The sequence below is a fragment of the Triturus cristatus genome, chromosome 8 (assembly GCF_964204655.1).
Source record: "Triturus cristatus chromosome 8, aTriCri1.1, whole genome shotgun sequence".
Taxonomy (NCBI): domain Eukaryota; kingdom Metazoa; phylum Chordata; class Amphibia; order Caudata; family Salamandridae; genus Triturus; species Triturus cristatus.
The window spans coordinates 1,541,570,259-1,541,594,745 of NC_140591.1; the positions used below are offsets into that span (position 1 = coordinate 1,541,570,259).

The 24,487-nt window shown below is 48.0% G+C and overlaps 1 protein-coding gene across 3 annotated transcripts in view; it reads right to left on the reverse strand.

Annotated features, from left to right (window-relative positions):
- Positions 1-24,487, reverse strand: part of INPPL1 (inositol polyphosphate phosphatase like 1) — a 1,340,026-nt gene that overhangs the window by 823,004 nt on the left and 492,535 nt on the right. For all 3 annotated transcript variants that reach the window (XM_085623407.1, XM_085623409.1, XM_085623408.1), the window contains one exon: positions 14,331-14,439. In XM_085623407.1, the coding sequence (XP_085479533.1) occupies positions 14,331-14,439 (109 nt within the window). The remainder of the gene's footprint in view (positions 1-14,330; positions 14,440-24,487) is intronic.

The window sequence follows — 24,487 nt, forward strand, 5'->3', positions numbered from 1 at the left end:
AGTCCCACCAAATATGTCTGAAATCACCTAAGAGCCCACACCCCCGCCAGCACCAATCAGAGGTTCCCTGTAAAATCGTATGTAGTTTCTGATGGTACAAATACCAATCGTACATAAGTTTGTAGTGCGCCTCCCTGAGATACATGGAACGGTTGAATTTCACTATATCCCTACCCAAATGCTCCCAGTGCTTATCTTCCAAAGGGGCCTCCATCAAATTATTCCAAAAATGTTTGAAGCGCGGCGTTACCCTGGGGCTCAACGCTTGGATAAGAGCATATAAAAAGGAGATACACCCCTTTGAAGCGGACCCCGACTGAGCGAACCTTTCAAAAGGGAGCAACTCCCTGGTAGCGGCCTGCCGCACCAGAGGCTGCTGCACCCAGTGTTTCAGCTGCAAGTAGTGGTATTCTTCTTTATTAGTTAGTGCGAACTGTGTCTTGCATTCCTGGAAAGTAAGGAGTTCTCCCCTATCAAACAAGTGTGAGATCATGAGGCAGCCCCCCTCCCGCCAAGCCTCAAAGGGACCTTCCTGTAAGGCAGGAGGGAACGATGCGTTGAAGTGTATAGGTGTGTGGGGGGAAGGAAAGGTCGTAAGCTGTAGTCTGGAGGTGAGAGTGTCCCAAACCTTGAGTGTGGTGGAGGTGGGAGTGCTAATATAGGCATTGAGTGGTCTGTCTCGCTTTGGTTTCCAGAGGAGATCCCAGATAATGTGCCAAGTTATTTGTCTATCTATGTGAAGCCAATGTTTCTCCGAGACCCTCAGTGACCACTGCGTGATCACTCGCAGTTGTGCTGCTCTATAGTAGGATTGAAAGTCCGGTAGCGCTAGGCCGCCCTCCTTGCGTGGTCTAAGGAGCAGTTTGTATGGAAGTCTCGCCCTCTTTCCCTGCCAAATTAATTTGGTCAGCATGATTCGCAGTTCCCTAAATAGTCCTCTCCACTGAAATAGGAAGCCCTTGGAAAAGATAAAGTAAACGGGGAAGAACATTCATCTTAATGGCATTAATCCTGCCTAGCCATGTGATGTAAGCCGCGCACCAGTTGGCCAAATCGCTCTTTAGTTGACGCAGGAGGGGAGAGAAGTTAGCCTGATACAAGTCCCACACCCGTGGGGTACGCTTAACTCCCAAATAGGTAATCTCCTTAGAGGTGCATCGGAAAGGCGACATCCCTTCGATCCTCCGCCATTCGTCTTTGGGTATTGTCAGGTTCAGTAGGAAGGAAGTTAACCTTAAAACCCGCCACCCCTTCAAACATTTTCAGTTCAGACCGAATGGCCAGGAGAGAAACCTGGGGATCCGTCACCGGGAGGAGCACGTCGTCCACGAACAACGAGATCTTATGATCATCTGTGCCAAAACGCATACCCCGAATTTCCTTGTTACCCCTGATCCTGTGTGCCAGAGGTTAAATGCTGAAGGCAAAAAGAAGGGGAGATAAGGGATAACCCTGTCTCGTCCCAGGAGTTAGGGGAAAGGGGGAGGACGCCACTCCGTTGACAAGGACCTGAGATCTAGGAGAGTGATAGTTAGCGCGAATCATTCCAATGAAGGCTTCACTGAAGCCAAATCGCTGAAGCACTTTGAATAAGAAGGACCATTTCACGCGATCGAAGGCTTTCGCCACATCTAGTGAGAAAAGCGCTGTGGGAATATTCTTCTTTCTGGACTTTTCAATGATATGAATGACGCGCCTCAAGTTATCATGCGTTTGCCTCCCCTTAATGAACCCTGATTGGTCCGGGTCAATGAAAGCGGGAAGAATAGTTTCGAGGCGTGTAGCCAGGATCTGGAGTAAATTTTGGCATCAAGGTTTAGCAGAGCGATCAGGCGATAGGAAGAGCAGTGGGCTGGATCCTTGCCAGTCTTAGGAAGTACTGCCACTATTGCTTCTCCCATCGTAGGAGTGCCCTTATGCGAGGAAGCGATTAAATTAAACAATATAGTCAAGAAGGGGACAAGCTCCGGTGCAAACGTGCGATAGAAGTGAGCTGAGTATCCATCTGGACCGGGAGCTTTCTGGAGTTTAAGGGAGTCAATCGCCTTTTGGCGGAGATGGGTTGCGTCAATTCTTCATTGGTGTGTGCCCCTACCTGAGAGAGGTTTAGTGAAGCCAAGTAGCCCGAGGGGTCATTCGCCCCCGAGGAATAAAGGGCTCTGTAAAAATCCTCAAAGGCTCTAGCCTTGCCCTCCTCCGATCTGTGAGTAATGCCCGTTTCATCTACTATGTGTTTGATGTACTCTCGCTCCTGTTTGCCCGTAATTGGCACGCCAATAAGGCGTCCACCTTATTCCCACTCTCATGACCCCTTGGAGTGTAATTGTAAGAGAGATTTTTCAGCTCTATTAGTATAAATGGCCTGTAATTTCCCTTTTAGGGCTGTAACTTTCCGAAGGGACAAAGCTGAAGGTTGGGTCTTATGTGCCTGTTCCGCGGACTTAAGTTCACTTTCTAGTTGGAGACGCTCCGCGCAGTGCTGCGAATGTAAAGTAGTGGCCATTTCAATGCATTTGCCCCGGATTACAGCCTTAAGACCATCCCAAGTGAGAGGTGTCCTCCGGGTCGTTCGTCTCAAGATACCCTTTAATAGTCTTCCTAAGTTAGACTCTGAGGAGTCTGTCCCTGCATAAAAAGTTGAGAAAGTACCATCAGGCGTGTTTAGGGCGCGGGTTTGGCCAATTAATCGTCAATTCTAAGGGGCATGGTCCGATATACAGATAGGATGAAACTGTGTTTGTAAAACAGATGGTAGCAGGGATTGACTCAGAAAAATGTAATTGATACGGGAATACGTTCTATGGGAATGCAAGAAGAATGAGTAATCCCTCGTTGTGAGATTGGCATCTTTCCAGACGTCCACCAGCCCCAAGCGCTGAAGTTGTCAGCACAACACCTTACCAAATGCCCCCCCCTGGAGCCCTGGATGAGTGTGAAGAGTCTCTGTCCAGACTAAATTAAAGTCCCCCAAAAGCAGTATATCCCCCTGAGCAACATTTTCTAGTGCCATAAGGAAGGAAAGGATGAAGTCCTGTTGACCTGAATTAGGTGCATAGAGCGCTGCAAATGTACATAAGCGACCTTGAAGATCCCCCTGACCATGATGAACCGTCCGTTTTTGTATTCTGAGCTTGAAATGGAACCCCCGCATGAAACAACAGTGCCACCCCATTTCGTTTTGTGGAATGTGAGGTCCTGAATATGTGGGGATAAGACTTACGGCGCAGTCTCTGATCTTCGGATTTGTTGAGGTGCGTTTCCTGAAGAGCTACTATTTGAACATTGTGGTCAAGCATGTACTGCCAGAAGCGCTGGCGGTTGTTGGGGGAATTAAACCACCCTAACCGCCATATGTACGTGAGGAAGATTGTTGCCCTGGGGTGGTGGCACCCACCGACTCGACCCATTGGTGATCCGCCCCCCCGACCCCACACGAAACCAAGAAAAATAAGAGCACCATGACATCTAACCAAAATTAAAAACCGCAACAAACATGTAAAATGAGTGTGTGGAGTCCCTTGTCATAGCAAAAAAAAAAAAAAAAAAAAAAAAGGCAATCATTGCGTGATTAAACAGCCCCCCCCCCCACCCAAAAAAACTGAGTATTCGCTGACAACGACATTTAGAACTGTGCAGTGAATAAACTCGACAATGATCCAAGTAAACAACTCCAGCTCGCCTTACCAGACAGGCCACGGCTTCCACAGTCCAACCCCCCCCCCGAGGCCTCCCACCTCCGTGTGGTTGTAAGACACCCCCCAACCTGAGTTCATAATGACATTAAGCTCACGTGTTGTCCGTGTCAGGCACCAGAAGTAAAGTCTCAGGTGACGGCTGGGCACCAATATTACATCCGTAATGTCCGTCAAGGGGGCTCCCTTAAACTGTGGCCTCATTCTGGAGCTTTTGTATTTTTCCTGCCCATTCTGCGCCATTGCCTGCCATTGCGTCGATCCGGTCGGCCTTCTCTTTCATGATCCGATGAGGTTTTGGAGAGTTCCAAGCCCAGCAAGGTTGCCGCCTCCGAAAGTTCCACGCAATGGTGCTCTTTGTTTTGCCACAGGAAGGCAATCCCAATGGGATATGTCCATCGGTACCTGACGTTTTTCTCTCTTAGGTATTCAGTGACAGGTCGGAACTGCTGACGATGTATGAGAGTGGCCTAGGCTACATCCTGGTAGAGGGTACATGTGGTGTTCTGGAAGGTAAGTGAATCGGAGGCCCTAGCCTTTTGCAGGACTAATTATTTTATTTTGAATGAACTGAACTTAGCCAGAACATCTCGTGGGCGACGATTCTCTCATGGTAGGCGCCAGCCAACTCTATGTACTCTCTCCAGCCGGACCTCCGGGCCGTCTTCTCCGAGGGCTGAGGATAAGAGGCCCAGCATGAACGCCTCCAAGTCTGGACCCTCGCAATCCTCCTCCAGGCCTCAGACTTTTATATTGTCGCGGAGTGAATCGCGTAGTTGCTTGCGTAGGTCGGCCGTGCTTTCTACCAGAAGTTTAATCTCACCCGCTGTCTCCTGTTGCTGTGCTTCCAGATCGAGTGTACGTTTGCCCACGGAATCTACATCTGCTTGGACAGACACTAGTTTCTCGTGCACCTCCGTGCGGAAGGTTTCGAAGGAGGCTTCCATGTCCGCCCTAATGTCCGCCCTAATGTCCGCCCGGAGTTCGGTGCGTAATTCTTGTTTGAAGTCACGCAGAGAAGACAAGAGATACTCTCGGGTCAACGCCATGGTCGCTCCCTCCTCCGTCGTCCCTCTTCCAGCAGATGTGAAGTAGTTGGAAACCCTGTTATTGAGGTTCTTCTTGGGTGGCATAGGGGGCCCTCCGCTTGGTCAGCGCTCGGCCACCCCTCAAAATACGTGGAATCTGCGCCTTCCCGGTAGCCTCTAGCAGGGGCTCCCTTACTCACTTCGCCAATCTTGGGGTCAGACTACTCCTCTGCTCCAGGTGCCTTGCCAAGTCCACCCTCAGCGCATCTCCCGTCAAACAACGAGAGTCAGCAGGGTCAAGAAATGATGCCACCCAGCGACCTCCTCCGTGCACTCTAGTAGCTTTCCCCGAGGGGCAATTATCTTAATTTCCAGACCTCTTGCAGTGATCACATACTTACTAGGGAAGGACTCCTGGCAGCCATGTTAGGGTCAGGCACCCCTTTGCTATGCAACCTCAGTGCGAATCATAGGTTCCCCTCTTCTGGCTTCCTTGTCTCACTTCAGTGCCTACTTAAGTTCACCCTCGAGGGGAGGAAGGCTCACAGCTCCTCTAAGGATACCCCTGGGGCACCGCCAGAAACCCAAGGGCATTGAGAACTCACTCAGTCTGCAGGGGGTCGTTCCCGCCGGTCCCAGCACTGCTTTGCAGTCCGCTATTTACGATGCTGGAGGGGTATTGCGTCCATGATCAGGGTGGTTGTCGCTAGCTGAGCCTCCAGGGTTGGCCGATCGCAACCTGCTCACCGCGTCCTCCCGCCATCTTGTAAAGCTCTGTGTCAGGCTCAGCAGGCCGTCACCGTGGGCTTCCGAGGGGCCAAGCTATATGGGCACACTCCCCTGCGAGTCCCGCGACAAGTATTACAGGAGGACAGCCACCGCAGGTCGCTGCGGGAGCCCGTCAACCCCACGCTCTCGCTCTCTGAGCCCGGGTGTTCGCCATTTTCTTCGGCACCGATGCGCCGCCTTTGTTCCTTGGAACTCAACCGAGCACTCACTGGGTCACCAGGCTTCACAGCTTAGAGCATAATGGGCAGCGCTACTGCCGCATCCAGGATCAGCATCCGCCAAAGCCGGTAAGATGCCTTTTTGCTCCTCAGTCGATAGGGCCTGGGACGGAGCCGATCGGAATCACGTCCGATAGGCCATGTTAGTTGGCCACAACCCCCTACTTACCTATTTTGAAGGCTATGTTGTTGTGTATTGATATATCCGGGTAGTAGATATACAAAAATAGTATTAATGTTTATGTGTAATAAATATAACAGTATTTTTCCTAACACTAGTGTGTTTTTTTTCTTGTGTAATCTTCACTGACTGACTGTGTGGTAAAACCACCCACTTTACACCCTCCTTAATAAGCCTTAGCTGCTAACCACAGCTATCCTTTGAGAGCTTTGGTTATCAGGCACCTGTTACATTATTACTAAGGGTAGCCTGCACTCAGTGCAGGGTGTATCACCAATAGCTGTACACCATATACTGATCCAGCCTCCTACAGGCATGCGTCACAAGCAGGACGCAGGAGGCCATAAGGCCCAGCAGCCTCAGAGTCAGTCTCATCGAAGTCCAAGATAGAGGCTGAAACATTGGTATCATAGCCTGAATATTATGGATTCGCCTTTCAGGAGGATAGGCCCGAAACTGCACCGTGTCTAGACCCCTCAAATGAAAGGGAGCGTCTGAGAGGAAGTCAGGTGTGACTTTGGCACGTTGATAGTGTAACCCACTAAATGTAGAACGTCCGCCAGAGTCTGGAGAGAGCCCGCCTTCAACATCCAGTTGTGGAAATAGGGGAAGACTGGCACCTCTGATCTCTACAGATGAGCTGCAACCACCTTGGCGAACACCCGAGGGGCGGTGGTGAGGCCAAAAGAAAGCATAATGAAATGAAAAAGCTTGTGTTCCACCATGAACTGTAGGTAACACTTGTGGGCAGCTATGTGGAAGTATTCGTCGTGCAAGTCCAACACCGCCATCTAGTCTCCTGAGTAGACAGGACCTGAGCAAGAGTGAGCATCTTGAAAAGTCGCCAGGGCTGGACGGCCTACCGACTGAATTCTATAGGGCATATACACACATTTTAGTACCACAACTGCTAAAAGTATACGAAACAGCGCTTGATGACTCTACCCTTACTGTTACGCAGAATGATAATCTGATAAAAATGCCGACCTCTTGGGCTCCTACCGTCCGCTAGCGCTCCTTAACACGGATTATAAAATGTTTGCATCCCTATTAGCCAGATGTCTCTTACCTCTCGTGAAGCAGTTGGTGCACCCCGATCAGAATGGTTTTGTTCCCGCACGTTGCACTTCTCTTAAAATACGTCGATTTTTTAGAGTGAAGCAGTACGCCAACGCATGACTGGCCTCTTTCAGGCTGTCTGGTACTGGATTTGGAAAAGACCTTTGAATCATTGGAATGGCCTTATCTGGCGTCTGTGCTGGGTAAATACGAACTAGGGGAACACTACTTAAATATGGTTCATTTATTGTAGAAGCGACTCACTGTTCGGGTTCGTACTGGCAGGTTAATTTTGGATTGCATTAGAGTGAGACGCGTCAGGGATGCCCACTATCTCCGTTATTGTTCTCCCTAGCTATGGAGCCATTAGCAATGTTGCTGCGGAGAGATGGCGAGGAGTGGGGGATATTGCTGGGGAATGGGCTACACGCGGTTTCCCTGTATGTGGACGATTTGTGTTGTATCTCCGTGACATCACTGCAATCCTGACGTCAATTGCTTATATACTTAAAACCTTTGAGGAGAAGTCAGGACTCCGGGTTAATTGGGCCGAATCGGGGATTTACTTATTGAGCGCTGGCACACTGGAAGTAGACGTATCCCTGAATGGCACACCCCTCACTTGGTATCCCACCACATTCAGATATCTTGGTGTTTTTAGCCATCGACTGCCTGTAGACTTACTGGAAGGTAATTTAATGAGAGCGATATCAGCTATACGCGTTCAAATGCAATTCTGGAAGACCCTCCTGCTGAATGTAATGAGCCGCATTACCTTGTGAAAATGATTGTACTTCCCAGATTGCTATACTATTTTTCCAATCTCCTACTTTATATTCCGCCTAAGACATTCCGGGACCTGGAGCGACTATTCCGGGACTTGATATGGAATCGAGGGAGACCGCGTGTCGCTTTGTGGAAGATGTATGCTCCCACTGGTCAGGGTGGGCAGTCGGTCCCCAATATGGAACTATACTATTTAGCTGCCCAGCTCCAGTGGGTGACGAAGTGGCTGAATGGCCGGAGTCTGGAGGACACAGCGACCATGCATCAGCCCTGGACCCACTCCAAAGTTTGTCACTTGTTCCATTTCATCGCCAAACTTCCGCGCCCACTACAGCTGCATTTGGGTTTAGCCCATAAATGCTATAAAAGAAGTCTATATCTTACCCGCAAGACGCTTCCATACACTCCAACTTTATCACTGATGGGGACCGCAAGGGGTAGACTCAGTACCTCGGAGGCAGCCTTAGCGACCTGGCATGCGGCAGAGCTTGACACTTTGGGTGACTTGCATAGAGATGGTGCATTGTTAACATTTGGGACGTTAGTTGAAGACACTGAATTGCCAGCAGGCCAATTTCTTTTACACACCTCTCTCCTGAAGGCTTTGTCAGCTGCCTGGGGAGATTTGACAATCGAGCCGCCGACACATTTGTTAATACAATATTTACATGTAATGGGTGCAGGGTCCCATGTGGTACACTGGCTGGTGGAAGCACTTTTCACACATATTAAGGCGGATGCAACAACTCAGAGTAATGTGGGAGGCGGATAGAGGCCGGCCTTGGACTGACAAGGAATGGGATGCCATATTAGCGGGTGCATGAAACATAACCAGGAACTCCAGGTTCAAGCTTATTCAAACATATATTATACAAAGGGCATATCTCTCACCGGATATGATAAATAGGTACTTCCACATCGCCACCTCTGCATGTCCACGCTGTCAGCATGCTGGCACAGACCTGCTCCATATGCTGTGGGCTTGCGCATCCCTCCAGCATTATTGGCAAGAAGTGGTCACAACCCTAGCTTCATGCACAAACATGGCGTTGCCGTTGTCATGGGAAGTTTCCCTTTAGGGCTCTACACTAGATCCAAAAAAACTAAAGTCACCTCGAAGTTCCGAGATCCGGGTCTCATCACTGCAAAACGTCTCCTAACTAAAAAATGCAGTCCCTCCGGAGGTACTTAGCTGAAGGCGCTCATTCATAGTATGGGCACAGGCGGAAAGTACGGCACTACATAGAGAGGAGACAGCAGGACTTCGCAAATTTCCCATTGCACAAAGCTGTGACGCTTTGCTTATTGCCTTACAGACCGGCAATCCACTAGCAGTTGATAACGCCCCCACAGATAATCAGTGATAAACCTACTAGCCCCCATATCTCAGCCAAATGGAGCTGACGAGTCTTAGTGCAGAACAGATGTATGATGCTCACCCTGGTCCACCATAGATAGCCACTTACCTCTCATCCACCCACGGGCATAAAGATCCTCTCTATTGGCAAATCACCATGCCCTGCAACGTGCACTACCTCCACCACCAGCAGATACATGATTTTGTGGAAATGTACCGACACTACACCCTCATACTCACCCGCGCGCAATTGATATTGTTTGTGCTTAATAGATGGCAGACTTCTTTCTTTCTACGTTTCAAGTTACAGTATATTTTGTATATTTTTGAAAATGAGAATTATTTGTATTTACCGGTGATTATTATCAGTGCTCTATCATCATCATCATCCAAATACTTTCCTCTGATAAGCAGCAAATGGAGGATTAGGTCCTAAAAACACAGATTTGTATGTATACGATGCACACATGCAGGATTCTGTCATAATGGCTTAGATAAGATGTGTTAAGAGTAAGATATGGATAAAAATGACACCGATTAGCGAATACTGATGTGGTTACACTGACGGCAATGACATGCAGAGGCACCAAAACATATGCTCATGCAAGATATAAATATCTGTAATGATGAATGGCACATCGGTATTGGTTGTATGCTTCTGTGATAGGTAACGCTATTCTGTAACTGGGAATTGCATTTCTGTTTTAAGCATCTCAATCTTTTTGTACGAATTCGTGATGATAGTCATGTAAAAAAAAAAATAAAAAAAAAAAAAATCTACCAATAAAGATATTTAAACAAAAAAAGAGTGAGTATCTTGAATTTCTCCTTCTTCAGGAAGAAATTGAGAGAGGGCAGGTCAAGGATAGGACAAAGGCCTCTATCCTATTTGGGCACCAGAAAGTAGTGGGAATAGCAACAAAGACCTACTTCTGTCATCCTGTCGCAAGTAGGTGGCAAGGTGGAAGGGGTAGTCTCGAAGGGAAGGGAATAGCCCCTTTGGATAATCTGCAAAACTCACCTGTCCGAAGTTCTGTACTGCCAACAGAGCAGATGATTGCAAATCCTGTCACCCACTGGGTGCCTACGATTGTAAACGGCAGACTAAAATGTTAATGTAAATGTGTATGTACTTGTATAGCGCACTGTCACCCCCAACGGGGGGTCTCCTGGCGCTTTTACTCATACCGCTGAGGAACCTTTCCTGGCCTTTCCCTGTGAAATGTCCACTCCTGGGGACCCCCATGGTGAAGCCAGGCATCCCAGCGCTGCTGGGGCCGTTGTGGAGATTAAGCAAGCTATTGCCCAGAGTTGCAGCGTGGAACCCATGATTAGAATAGGCACCGAGGCGAGAATTATCAGGTCCGAGGAAATTGAATCCAAGACCCGCCGAGGCGGGGGATTGAACTCTGGTCCCGGGCCAGAACTCTGCTTCAGGGTCTGCCGCTCTAACCATTGAGCCACACTTCTCCAAGAGGGTATCAAAGCTGCGGGTGTTAGGGGGTAAGTGGACTGCCCTGACCACCGGCCACCCGACCAACGGGGCGGTAGGTACCAGGTCCGCAGCCACACAGAGGCTGAAAAGCTTGTGTGCCGCGGTAGCTGGATGGGTAAGGACCCGGCTGTATGCCAAGTCCGTGTTAACAAAAGGAGTAAAAGGCGGACTGAGGGTGACAAGGGGCCATAGAAAGGCCCAAAGCCCTGGCCATAGCCCTGCTATCCATCAAGAGCTCCAGTGCTGAATCTGCCTTGTCTCTGAAGAAACGTAAGCCATCAAAGGGCATCTCTATCAGTAAGTACTGGTCATTCCCAGGAAAGTCAGTAGTCCTCAACCAGGAATGGTGTAGCAGGGCCACTGTCGATGAAACTGCTCTGCCTAGTGAGCCGGTGGTGTTTAGTCCACAGTGAATGGTGACCATAGCTGCATCCATTCCATTGGCAACAGCTAGGGAAAGTACCGTTCGGGCCTCCTCAGGGACTGTTGGCAGCACCTGCGCAACCGTATCCCACAGGGCATACATAAAGCAGCACAAAAGGCCTGTTTTGATTACAGACGCAGTGCCAGGCTGGGGGAAGAAAACATCGTCTTTCCCAAATTGTCCAGCTTCTTGGATTCCCTGTCCGGGGTGCGGTAGGGAATGTGCCAAGATTTACATGGGACATTGAGGCTTGGACCACCAAGCTCTCCAGTGTTGGTTGAAAGAAGTTTTGGTCCTCTGGAGTGGGGAGAGAAAGCATGCAAGTATCTGGAGAAGTGTCCAGTCCACCAGCTTCACCCAGATCCTCACATCAGTCCATATTTCTTTCCTAATTTGGCTGGTATTGCTCAGGGCCCAGTGACCCCTCCCATTCCTCCCTGAGTCCGAGCCCCTAAGAATAGGGCTCATGACCCATCCTGGACGACATGGCTGCAGTCAGCGCTGGAGTCAGCATCTGATAATGCCCCTCTGTGTCAGGATGGGGATGGCGCCGAAGGCGACACGGGAGCGTTGGCCTTGGGACCGGCGCTGGGGGAGGTCAGGATGGTACAACCGTCACTGGTCCGGATCCATCTGTGGATCCCTGGAGTCTGCTGGCTGAAGCTAATGCCGTAAATCTAGGAATGTGCGGGCCTGAAGGTTTGCTGACAGGAACGAGTCATCCAAATATGAAGTGCATTGCCTCATAAAACTCTCTGAGTTGGGCGCTATCACTCCCAGAGCACGGAGCCGGACCAGGCGCTGGCTAAACCGCAGAGCCAGGCCTCGAGTGTTGACGCTCCCTCGTCTCATCAGTCGATGAACAAGATGAAGTCGAAGCACACTTTGACTTCTTGTGGGAATTCAACTTACTCAAATGGCTCGACGACTTGGAGTGCGTCGATGACCTGCGAGACTGCTCCTGGGACCTTCCTCTCGATCGGGAACTTCCTCTCGACCGGGCCCTCGTTTGTTGCAGGGACGCACGTGGAGCCACCAGAAACAGGATGATCGCTCCTGCAAGGCCATCAGGTGCCTGGCGGCGGCAGTTCGGAAAGGCCTTCGGGTCATGGTTCTGCTCGAGGCCTCAGAGTTAAATAACATGTGGGTCCAACAGCAATATCTGTCGGTGACAGGCGCTGCAGGGCTTGAAGGCGGCTTTCTTAGATGACATTACTGCAACACCAAGAGGTAAAACCTCAAAATGACTTTGACCAAACATTGAAAAAACCTAGTAAAAAATGACTAAGGGGTAGCTCTTTCCAGATCTACGCTAGCTGGTGCAGGAAGAAAATAAATGACATCAGCGCACCTGGGTGTAACCTATATAGGCACAGCAAACGTCACTTGCGGAGGTTTTTGGGGGTCGTGGCAATGTCCTGCGCAGCTGGCCTGACCTCACTGCATTAATATCGATGCACAACGGGCTTCGAACTACCAGGAGCCGCAAGCTGCACCCAGACCTAGCTGTGCCGCTTCCGCGGGTACCCGTGCTCCACTCAGCGAGGCCCTGGTAGATAACCCTCAAAGTGAAGGAAGTGAGGCTGTAATGTCTACAAACAGCTGCTGTGGCTCACCTTTCCTTTCGCCAACAGCTATCAGCCCCGCAACCCCTACAATCCCGACAGTCCGTCCAAACACAGGGCTCGAGGTCGGCTCTCCTGCACCCCTTCCCGTTCCTTTACGACCTTCACGGCTCGGTTTCCCTGCAGAGCCACCGCTACTCCACCAACATCTACCAAACTCCAGCCCCCCCAGGACCGGGTCCGTACCAGGATTACGGCTACTCTCACCTGTGACTCCAGTAGCTGGGGCCCTTCTGTATCTCTGCAGCCCACGTGACCGGACCAGGCTTGAGGTTTAAGGCATAAGGTACCTGCAGTTGGCCGGGGTCAGGCTTGGGGCTTAAGGTACCGGCCCCTTGCTCCTCACTTGATGCTCACGGACTCAACTGCAGGGATGGGGCTTGCTGCAGCCAACCATCAACTGCATTTGCCAACAAACATCGATGGGCCCCTACAGTCCCCAAAAGACCAGGGGACCGGGACAGGACTCGAGCAGCTACCCCTCCACTCGCAGCTCGCGGCTCACACAGCTGGTCTCCGATTGCTCTGCCTGACTTATAGACTCTTGTCTGGCTTCTGGGGGCGTTCTCCGCATGGTACTGAGATTCTCAAAAAGCTGTCATTGTACTAGATTTCCTTGTGCACGGGTACTGCTCACGACAATTTTGGGATCCAGTCTGACGCCTGGGGATAATTCTAAGGTAAGGAATCTACGGCTAGAAGTCTCTATAAGATATAGCATGGATACTAGTTCAGAGGAAGTTGAGGAAGAATCCTCAGAATTTTTGTGCTTCTTATGTGTAGACTTGGATGAGGAAAAATGTTCCCTTGTATGCTGCTTATGATGCCTAGTAGACAGACTTTATGAACGGGCATGAGGTTTAGCCTTGCACTGGGCTTAAAGTCTAAAACCTTTGCCAGAGACATGCTTCCAAAACCATGACTTCTCAATAAAAAACCATCAAATAAACACCCCGAAAAAATGAATGTGACTCTGTGATAAGTGTGACGTCAAGAAAGTCATATCATTGGCACCAGCATGCAATTGGCTTTGCTGAAGTCATTTACATAGTCCATGTGGCTTCTATCACAATGTCATTTGGTACCACCCGGCACTGGTGTTCAGGTATAACAGTAGTGGTTCATGTACTCCATCGGCGGAGGTACTCATCCACTAGACTGCGCTATTATATTATTTACCAATGGGAAAATGTACTCTTATGAATATAAAATGAAGGTTTAATGTGAAGCAACAAATCTACTACTTAGGAAACGTACGAAAATGAACGACTGCATCAATCCTACAAGTAAGACCTGGGGCTGATGTGTGAACTGACTAACACTGAATGGTTAGACTCCACAAGCTTGCAACCACCAGCACAACATACTGTCAACCAGCCTTTGGGCTACCAACATCACCATACTCACTACTAACTACACCTAGTTAGTCCTCCTTAAATCCAGGAATTCGGGTGACGCACCTTTTATTCCACCTACACTAAGCATTGTTTACTGGCAGATACACACCTGCGAGGTATCGCTGTATGATATGCTTGATTTTGTTGTAGCAAGTGACCATGAAATGGGCATAAGATTGGTGTTAAAGGGCACACCTTAAATACATAAATGATCTAACATGAAAAAAACTCCTTCTGCTTTCCCATCTCAGGGCTATTCTGTATTTTAAGACAGTTCACCTTTCTAGCGTGCCATCTTGTCCATTGGTTCCCATATTTGAGTTCATGCAGGTGGAGAAACTGGAAGAGGCTGAGCGTGGCGGCAGTGGGGGCTTGTCATCATCGCCATCTGAAATAAATAAGGTGAACACACATTAGAATAGTAGACCTCAGAGGATTTTACCATAACTCATCATGGTAGAATCAAAAAGAGCCAGGAGGTAGCATTGCATTCAACATTCAGAACTGACAAACTGGTTGTACATTCATGATCGGCAATTGTTCCAGAAGTGCTTAAGTTTACGGCATATCTTAGAAAACACACAACAGACACATATGAACGCAAACATAACTACAATTGTGTACCCAGATAGATCTTAATAACAGCATTGGCTGTCTACTGTACTATTACAACTAAAATAGTTCCATATAAGACTTGGTAAGCTTCTTACATACGATTCTGGTTTTGATTTTAAAATTCAATATGACGGTCCTTTGTATTGATGAGGTGCCATGCAATGACATAATCAAGCAACTTCTTGCAAATCCTCTTGTCTATTTGCTATACTCCCCCAGTAACATGTAAAGATCCATAAGGTGATCCCAGGCCTTAAATGGTGAAGAGTGACCCAGAATTAATGCCATTTTTATACAATTACTCAGCTACTCAGATGCTGGTCTATCACTTATCTACACTTCCCACTCGGTTCACCTTCAAGTATAACAAAACGCAGTTATGGATCAACCCCCTTACTCTGTCAAAAAAATGAGTCTTCCATTACCCACCAAAAAGATATCAACACAAAGGAGCCCTTACAGGCAGTGTTCCCTCTAATTCTGTTCTTCCGTGTGCGGCAATGAATTATCTCTGTGCACCAGAACCAAAGCTGCATGCACCAAAGAAATGCATCAAATCACTTTGCAAGCGAGTGCAATGTGTCGGCTATTAAATGCTAAAATGAGAACTTTTGATTGACATTGCCATCTCAGTGTCCATAAAAAGGCAAACATCTTTACATTCACTTGACAGCTGCTCTCTCACATCGAGTTGTCTCTACACTTGAACAGTGGAATGTTTAGGGTCAAGCAGTGTAAAAATCTTGGAAGAAAGGTTCTACCCACATTACTTCCCTACTTTCAGTAAATTCTGCATTGGCGGAAGCTTTCTCTGTCCAGAAATCAAAATGTAGATACACTCTCCTGGCACAAATAAGCCGCTTTCAGGAAGTTGTTGAGTTTGTTCAGCTATGGATACAACTCCAGCTTATGGTTGTGGTGTCTACCTAGGGCAATAATATCAGCAGAACTGTGGTGTTAAAAGTGTCATTTTGAGACTTCTTACAATCCCACCTAGTCTCCATCACAATAAACATAATTAAGCAATCATCTAGAGCCTCAAGCACACAAAAAACCTGGCTGCTACCTTACACGCGATACATCACGTGTAGGTTATAAGATGTAAAGGGACATCTATGCAAACTGAGATCCTGTATTTCTTTTACATTCATGCATAAGCACTAATAAAAGATAACTGCAACATGATTTCAAATCTCATGCACAACGCTAAATACACTACACATAGGCTACACTATAAACGAACATCAATTATTTTTATTTTTTATTTAGAAAGGTTTTATATAGCGCTGGCTACACCCATGGGTATCAGAGCGCTTTACATAAGTATAAAGATAGTACAGTCGAAAAGTATCATAAGAAATGCACATCGTAAAGTGAATATACAGAAGAAAAGTGCGATATTCAGATGAGATAAACACAGGTAAACATATTAAACGTAAGATTTGTGTTGGTAGATAAGCAACGGAAGGAATTGATTTAAGGCAAAGATATAATGGGTATATACATTTTTAAAACAGGAGGATTAACTGCATGGTAAGTGTATATAAGGAGCAGGTTTGATGTGAGCGGAGGGGTGAAGGAGTGGATGGGAGGTGTAGGGGCGAGGGAGGGGAGGAGAAAGGGCGAGGGGAGATAAAAATATGGGGAGGAGGGGGAGGTGGATAGGTGGGCGGGAGGGAGATAGGGAAACACACGAGGAGTGAGATGGAGTTAAGGGCCTCAATATTTGTTGAGCAGGTAGAATTTGATGTCTTGTTTGAAGCTGAAGTAAGAGGGATTGCAGCGTAAATCAATAGGGAGGGTGTTCCATATGTTGGGAGCATTACCAGAGAAGGGAGATTGAGAGGCTTTCTTTTTTTGCAGAGGGGGGACGAGGAGGAGAGTGTTGGTGCTTCTCATCGGATGGGAGTAGCCCGCTATTTTGAGTTTGCTTGAGAGGTAGAGCGGGGACTTTAGGTGAAGGGCTTTGTGTGTAATGCAGGCAATTTTGTAGGCAGATCTGCCTTCAAGGGGGAGCCATTTAAGGATTTTCAGGGCAGGTGAGATGCGGTCAAAACGTCTAGTGTCCGTTATAAGTCTGGCTGCAAGGTTGAGAATGGTTTTGAGGGGGGCAAGGTGGATTTTGGGGGTTCCAGAAAGGATGGCGTTGCCGTAGTCGATTTTCGAGAGGACAAGGGATTGGAATACTGATTTAAAATCTTCCACAGGGATGAATGGTTTCATTTTTTGGAGTTGGCGGAGTGTGCAAAGTGCTCCTTTAGCCGAATTTTTTGTGTGTGAATTGAGAGTAAGCTTATTGTCGAAGGTTATGCCCAGAGTTTTAACTGTTTTGGATAAGGAGAGTGGGCAGTTGAGAGCATTGAGGTCAGAGATCGAGGATTGGATAGGGAGCGAGTTGTTTTTGGGGGAGAAGAGAATCATTTCAGCTTTGTTAGGATTGAGTTTGAGGTGGTTGGAGTGGAACCAGGATTGGATCAAAATCAGGGTGTTATTCAGGTGCAGGACATCAAAATGGGATTTAATTTTATAGTATAGTTGAGTGTCATCTGCGTATAGGTGGTAGTTGATTCCGGCTTGTTTTAGTATGGCAGTAAGAGGTTCCATAAAGAGGTTGAAAAGTGCTGGAGAGAGAATAGAACCTTGGTGCACACCAAGAGAGACTTGAGAGGGATTAGAGAGACAATTTTGGATTTTGACTTGTTGAGTTCTATGTTGAAAATAGGAAGTGAACCAATTGAGGACAGGACCATTAAGGCCGAACCAACATTTGAGTGTGTTAAGTAGGGTTGTGTGGTTGACTGTGTCAAATGCGGCAGAGCGGTCGAGGAGAATGAGTAGGGAGGACTCGCCCTTATCACAGGGCATGGTGGATGTCATCAACTATTTTTAGCAATGCGGTTTCAGTGCTACAGCCTTTACGGAAGGGGTAGAGGGTCAAGTAGGTTGAAGGTGTCAATGTGTTTGTCCAGTTGGAGTAAAGCACATTTTTCAAGGGCTTTGGAGAGGAGGGGGAGGTTGGAGATAGGGCGGAGGTCGTTAGGGTCATCAGGATCAGCTTTAAGGTGTTTGAGAATTGGGGTGATTTGACCAAGTTGGAGGGAGACTGGAACACACCCCGATGTAAGGGAGGAGTTGATGATATTGGTCCAGTATGGGACGAGGACATGTTTAAGATCTTGGACAAGGTAAGAAGGGAGAGGGTCTTTTGAGTGAGATGACGGTTTTAATTTAGACAAGATATTAGAGACTTCAAATTCGGAGACTGGAAGGAAATTATGCCACGAGGCTTTGTTTTTAAGTTGTTGGTGGGTGTGGTTTATTTCAGGAGGGATTGCAGCAGGAAGGAGTGCGGAAGAAACAGGGGGCAAGGTGGATAAAGCGAGGAGTACAGGGGTGGCATCCGGGGTACCCTGACGTATGAGAGGGGTCTGAGTTTGAGTGAAAGATTGATCAATTTTGACAATTTTTTCAGGGAAGTAGTTGGTGATTTCTTCACATTTAGTAGTGGAGGCCGTAAGCTTAAGTGTGGTAGCGGAGGTTTGTTTTCTGACAATGTTGAACAGTTCTCTGGGTCTATATTTGGGACTTGAGAGTTGCAAACGGAAAAAAGATGCCTTTTCATTAAAGATGTGTTTCTTGTAGGAGGATCTGGCAGCTCTGAGGAGGGCAAGATGAGAGGGAGAAGGGTGTTGTCTCCAGGTTCTTTCAGTCATTCTGAGAGCACATCTTTCTATGTTGAGGTCAGAGTTTAGCCAAGATTTAGAGGGTATATTGTTTTGAGTTTAGGTGGGGCTATTTGGTCTAGAACCTCAGAGACCGATTTATTGAAATGCTCAGTGAGCTCATTGGCGATAAGAGAAAGAGGGGTGAGGCGAAGTTGAGCAAGGAGTTTGGACTCTAATACTCCTGGGGGGATGAGATTAAAGTTTCTCGTTAATTTCACAATTTTTGTGTTTTTAGGTGGGGGGGGGGGGGAGGGATCAGGGCAGCGGGGGAGATTGTGAAAAGAATGAGGTTGTGGTCTGACCAGTCAATAGGGATGATGTTGGCAAGGGAGGCCAGATCATGGTTAGAGATGATGACATCAAGAATGGTGCCCTTAGAGTGAGTTGGTGAGAGGCAGAGTTGTTTGAGGTCGTTTATCTCTAGGAGATTAGAAAGAAGTTTAACTGAGGGGTTCTCTGGTTCATTCCAGTGGAGATTGAGATCTCCAAGGAAGAGGTTTTTAGAGTTAGAGAGAGAGGATTGAGTAAACAGGTCGGATAATTTGTCTACAAAGTGAGAAGTGTCACCAGGAGGTTGGTAGATATTGTGTAGGTGAATCGGGGGAGTACCTTGGACTTTGAGTTTGGCTCCGAGGTATTCGAAGGTTGAGTAGTCCGTATTCTTGGCAAGAGAGATTTGGAATTGGTTTTTGAAGATTATGGCTATTCCCTCTCCTTTCCCTACTGGTCTGTCTTTTCTGATGATAGAGTAACCAGGGGGGCAGAGTATGTCGAGGATGGGTGATGAGTGGTCACTCAGCCATGTTTCAGTGAGGAAGGCGATGTCAATAGCTTCATTCAGTATGGTTTCGGAGATTTCGGATGCATGGCAGATGGCCGAGCGGCAGTTAACCAGCATACAAGTTAGGGAATGATGGTTGATTTTGGGGGAGAGCGGGAGTGGATGGTGATACGTTGAGTGGGGAGTCTGGGGGAGCTGGGAGAGGAGGGATTCCACTAGTCCCCAGGATAACTGGGATGAGAGAGTGAGGGGGGAGTGAGCATTGTGCGGTGTTGAAGGAAGGTAAGATTTACAAAGGGCAGAGAGGTCGGAGTTTGAGAGACCATTTGATGTGCGATGAGGTCTATGAGTCTGACAGCGGAGGGGAGTTGTTCTCCAGAGTTTGGGTTTAGCGACCTTTTGGAAGCCGGAGTAGGGAGAGGTAGAAGTAAAGTTAGAGGTCCTAGGGTTGAGGGATATAAGTTGTTTATAATCCTCTCTAAGTAGGGAGAGTTCGGTCACTAAGATAGAGATATTGCGGTCAATGTTGATGAGTGTTTGGGTAAGAAGGGTGGGTGGGGGAACGGAGGGGGCTGGTATGGTGAGGGTGTTTTTTCAGTATTGGTTGGTGGGGGAGTGATTGTTCAGGAAGGGAGGGGTGTTAGGAGTAGGTGAGGGACGGAGATTCATGTTGGGGATGGGAGGAGCGGTGTGGAGGAGGGCGGGGCACTGGGAGAGGAAGGGGGAAGGTCTTGAGTAGGGGAGAGGTCGAGATGAGTGTTGGAGGAGATGACATTTATGTTGGGAGAAGGAGTGTAGTTAAGAGAAGGGAGGGTCTGGAAAGGGCGTGTAATAGAGTGGGGGGCAATGATGGGGGTTTTGGTAGAATACTAGGGGCAGTAGGAGGGGTTGTGAGTTGGAGAGATGGAGTTAGAGAGGTGGCGTTGGGAGTTGGAGCGAGTATGTTATTAGAGGGCGTGGGATTTGGATTGTTGATGAGCAAGAGATTTGGGGGGATGTAGAGTGAGTTGGGGATGACAAGGTGGGGATTCAGGAGGGGGCAATTGATTAGAAGTAGAGGCCTGAGAAGGGGAAAGAGGAGAAAAGGAGAGGATGAGAGGAGTGTGAGGAGGAGTACCATCAGAGTTTGAGGGAAGAGCGTGGTTAAGAGGATGAAGAGTAGGGGAAAAAGGGAGAAAAGAGGGAAGAGCATTATGGAGTGCACAGGAGGTTGGGGGGGTTAGAATTGCGATTATGAGTTTGGAGGCATTGGTTATTAACTTTAGTGAGGGTAAGATTATTGGTAAGCGTGGGAGTTGGGGAGATGTCAGATGAGGTGGTGGTGTCCAGAGGTGGTGTATTGGGAAAGAGTGAGTGAATGGGAGTAGAGGAAGTGGGGACATCGATAGGGTTAGAGTTAGTTGAGGGAGGAAATGCTACAATAGGGGAAGGAGGGACGAGTACAGGGAGATCATGGGGTGGTATGGGAGTGGGATTAGAATAAGAATTGAATAGATGGAAGGATAAGTTGCTGAACTGAAGTTCAAAAATGGTAAGGTGACGATCCGATGCTTGTATGAGGACGTTTCCTGTTTTGAAGATGGAGATGTAAATGATCCCAGGTAAGATTGGAGAGGAGGAGGTGGATAGTTTAAATCCGTAGGGGATTTTGCACGATTTCGTGACCAGGAGGTGACATAAGAAAATACTCTTCCATTTCGAGGGGCGCTTGGAGTAGAAAATGTAATTGGTTTTTATGGGGGAGGAGAGGCTGTGGTAGTTATCTACAATTAAGGTTTCAGGGTGGTGGATCGGTGATGTATGCTTAAAGTTTTTCTTAGCATTGTTGGAAAGATTGGGAGGGTAAGGAATGGTCCAGGAGTTAGGGCCTTGTTTGGTTAGTGAAAGGTCTTGGGAGTCTATGATGTGAATGGGAGGTGACATGTTTGGTGACTAATTAGGAAGGAGAGGGGAGAGAGATGAAGGGAGAGTGGTGCAAGGAGCAAGGGCGGAATCAGAGATTAATGAGTGAAGGGGAGCTGAATAGAGGGGGGATATGCGCCAGTAAAGAGTGGAAGCAGCAAGATTGACTAGTACGACGTAAGGCAGGGCAGGTGGAGGAACAGGGGTGAATGCGTAAATTTGCAAAGGGCAACCATACAAGTGAATGCGTACATTTGCAAAGGCAAATCATGCAGAGGGGTGTAGAGGGTTAGTTGGGGTAACAGATTAATGTATCAGTTTACACGGAGAGCGATATCCTAGGTGTAGATAAATAACATATCGTGGACATATTTCCTAGATACAGATAAATAACAAATCAAGGACAGCGTATGTATAGGGAAACAACAAAGAGACATCAATTGACCCTGTGGTAGCACATGGGCAAAAACAATGACAGCTTTCCTAGAGATATACAAGTAACATATCAAAGACAGTGTATATTGAGCAAAATAACAGAGGGACAATAGATAATATTGAGGAAAATAACAGAGGGACAATAGATAACCCTGCGGTAGCAGACAAGGACAAAATTCCTAGATGCAGATAGATGACATATCATGGGTGGCATTTATTGTGGAAAACCAATGAGGGGCAGTAATTAACCCTGCGATAGCACATGGGCAGCTATAGCCATGGCCCACGTGGTCACTGTGAGATTTATTGAGGAAAACCACTGAGGGGCTGTAATTAACCCTGCGATAGCGCATGGGCCGCTATGGCCATGGGCCGCTATGGCCATGGCCCGCGTGGTCACTATGAGGGGATGGGAGGGGGTTTGGGGACGAGACAGATTGTGGATTAACTGATGAAGACAGTGGTGGTTCAGTTGCATCACCAGAGCGACGACAGTAGACGTCAGATGCCAGTCCAGAGGGTGAGTCGTAGCGTTGCACGCAATGTTGGGATCAGCCGGGGGAGGTCGAGAAAAGAGGACGACAAGGGGGGAGTAAGTGGGAGAAACTTACTGAGAATGACAAATTGTAAGGGTAGTGAATCCCATTAGGGAGTACAAAATCAGGCGGATCTTTGTCCAATTGCGAGGCTAGGTATCAGGGATCTAGGAGTGATGTCAGCCATGGAGTTAGGTGAAGGGGACAGTAGAAGAAGAGGGGGCGCACAGCAGACGTGAGGAATGGGTCGGCATTTCGGGGGGGGGGGGGGAATCAGGAGCAGGTCAGCTGTAGAGGTTAGGAAGGGGTAAAGGGCCGCAAACCATATCAGTAGTCAGGGGATATGGGGTAACCATACAGCAATAGCAGGCGCATTTCAGGTGATGACACCACAAAAGGATTAAAACAAGCATCCAAAATGCAATTCAAGGCAGTGATACATCAGAAAGGTTAACTCATGCACACATACCCACTATTCAGGCATAGAAAATAAACTGCTACCCATGCTCCCATAACCACAGTGAAGGCTGGGAGGCAGAAAGCAAGGGTGTATATCAAGCTTAGGTCAGACATTGGCATAACATACTGTTAGTTAGATGAGGGAATTGTCATAGGCTCCAACTGCTATGTGGAAGCTTGGAGAAGCTCGATTAGGGTCCGATAGGGCTAGGGGAGGTCGCCATTTTGGGGCTTAACGGAGGAAGACACACTTGAAGATTAGTTGAGGAAAAGCAGGCAGAGGAGCAGGGCGATCAACTACCGGGTGCCTTGAGGACACATAGAGGATGGGAAGCACCGGAGTCAGCTGAGCGGTGGAAAACAGAATCAAGGACGACATGTGCCACGGACCTACGTACAGATTTCAGGAGGGCACATCAATGCTCGGCAGCCAGGGTCCATGGGGTCAATCATGTTTACTTTCAAATAATCAACAAAATCTGTCAAGACCTGTGTGGAGCAACCCGATCTCATCGACCGGATGCAGACGGGATTTTCACCGACTGCGGGATGAGCCAAGGCAGCCCAAAGATTGAGGAGGCAGTGTTGGTGGCCCAAATCAGCAGGAGAAACCCGCGCAGCCAGACAAGAAACGAGTCGGGATCAGAGCCGACTACGGGATGGGTCTGGACCGCCCGATTCACTGGAGCAGTGTAAGCGGGGGGAAGTTAAGTGGTTCAAGACTGGGCGGCGCGTTGGAAGTCGGTTCAGTAGCAGGTTCATCGGGTCATCGTGGATCGCGGTAGGGGTCTCATGGAGCACGCCGTAGCGCTGGACCAGAGGATCGGAGGCCTCAGGATTTCTCCACGGCCCAAGGCAACCATCTTGTTCGCCGGGTCAGCAGCCGGCCATAACACACAGGCAACAGGCGGATAGGAGGATCCGGAGCATGTTCAGCAGGTCCTCGGTCGTCACAGACGGTGGGAAAAGATCAATGCGTCCATCCATCCACCCGGATCGGCTGCACGGATCAACGGGTCAGCCACGGCCAAGTCCAGGCAGGCGACAAGCAGAGGGGCGGATCCGGAGCAGGCCCACCAGGACGTCGCGGATCGCAGCATACGGTGAGAGGCTTTACGAATACACTCGGTATTTTTTACAATTGTTTTTGATTCTGTTGTTCCATATAGTGTTCAGTTCTGATTGGTAAGGTTCAGATGGTCCGGCAATACAGGGGAAAATTACAGATTTTGTAATCCCCAAGCCGGGAGCTCTTGCGAGGAGCTCTTACACGGCGGCCATCATACCACTGCTAAGCTATTCAACAACTGAGAAAGTGCTTTAGACACCTCATGATGGTGGTTATGAAGCACGTTACAAATACTATAATACAAATCTATATAATACTTTAAGTACAGATGCCATACAGTGTTAAAGGCAAACCTTTGCTATAGTGGAGACATTACTGTGGCCATTCCAATTTAGTGAGATCACTTGAAATTGTGGTGCATTTCTGAGAACTATGAAGGGGGTAGGGAATTTAACATTCATGACAGCATAGCATGAGTAGACACAGCTTCAGACAATAAACGTGGGTGAAGTCCTTAACTAGCAGACTTTCTGTTGAGACATGGCCAATTTCATCAGCCACTGAATGATGTTCCTTTTGGTTCATGTCCCAAATGAAACATAAGTGTACAAAAAAATATTCTGTTATTTAGTTAGAATGAAAGTGCCTTAGGCCTTAAGACACCAACAGTAAACAAAAGTATTAACCACAGATTCGGAGAGTTACCACCGACTGGGCTCAACCCTCTGAGGTGTTCCACATAAATGTATTTTCAAATATATTGTGCTGCCATAATTTTGTGGAATAATATTGAGCCTACAAATATCGACAAGGTGAGACTATACAGATAAGCATGTTTACTTAACTCCACCTTGGCAATATAGATATGCATATATTTGTCTTCAAGGTATTCAGATGTGGAGTTAAGAATATTA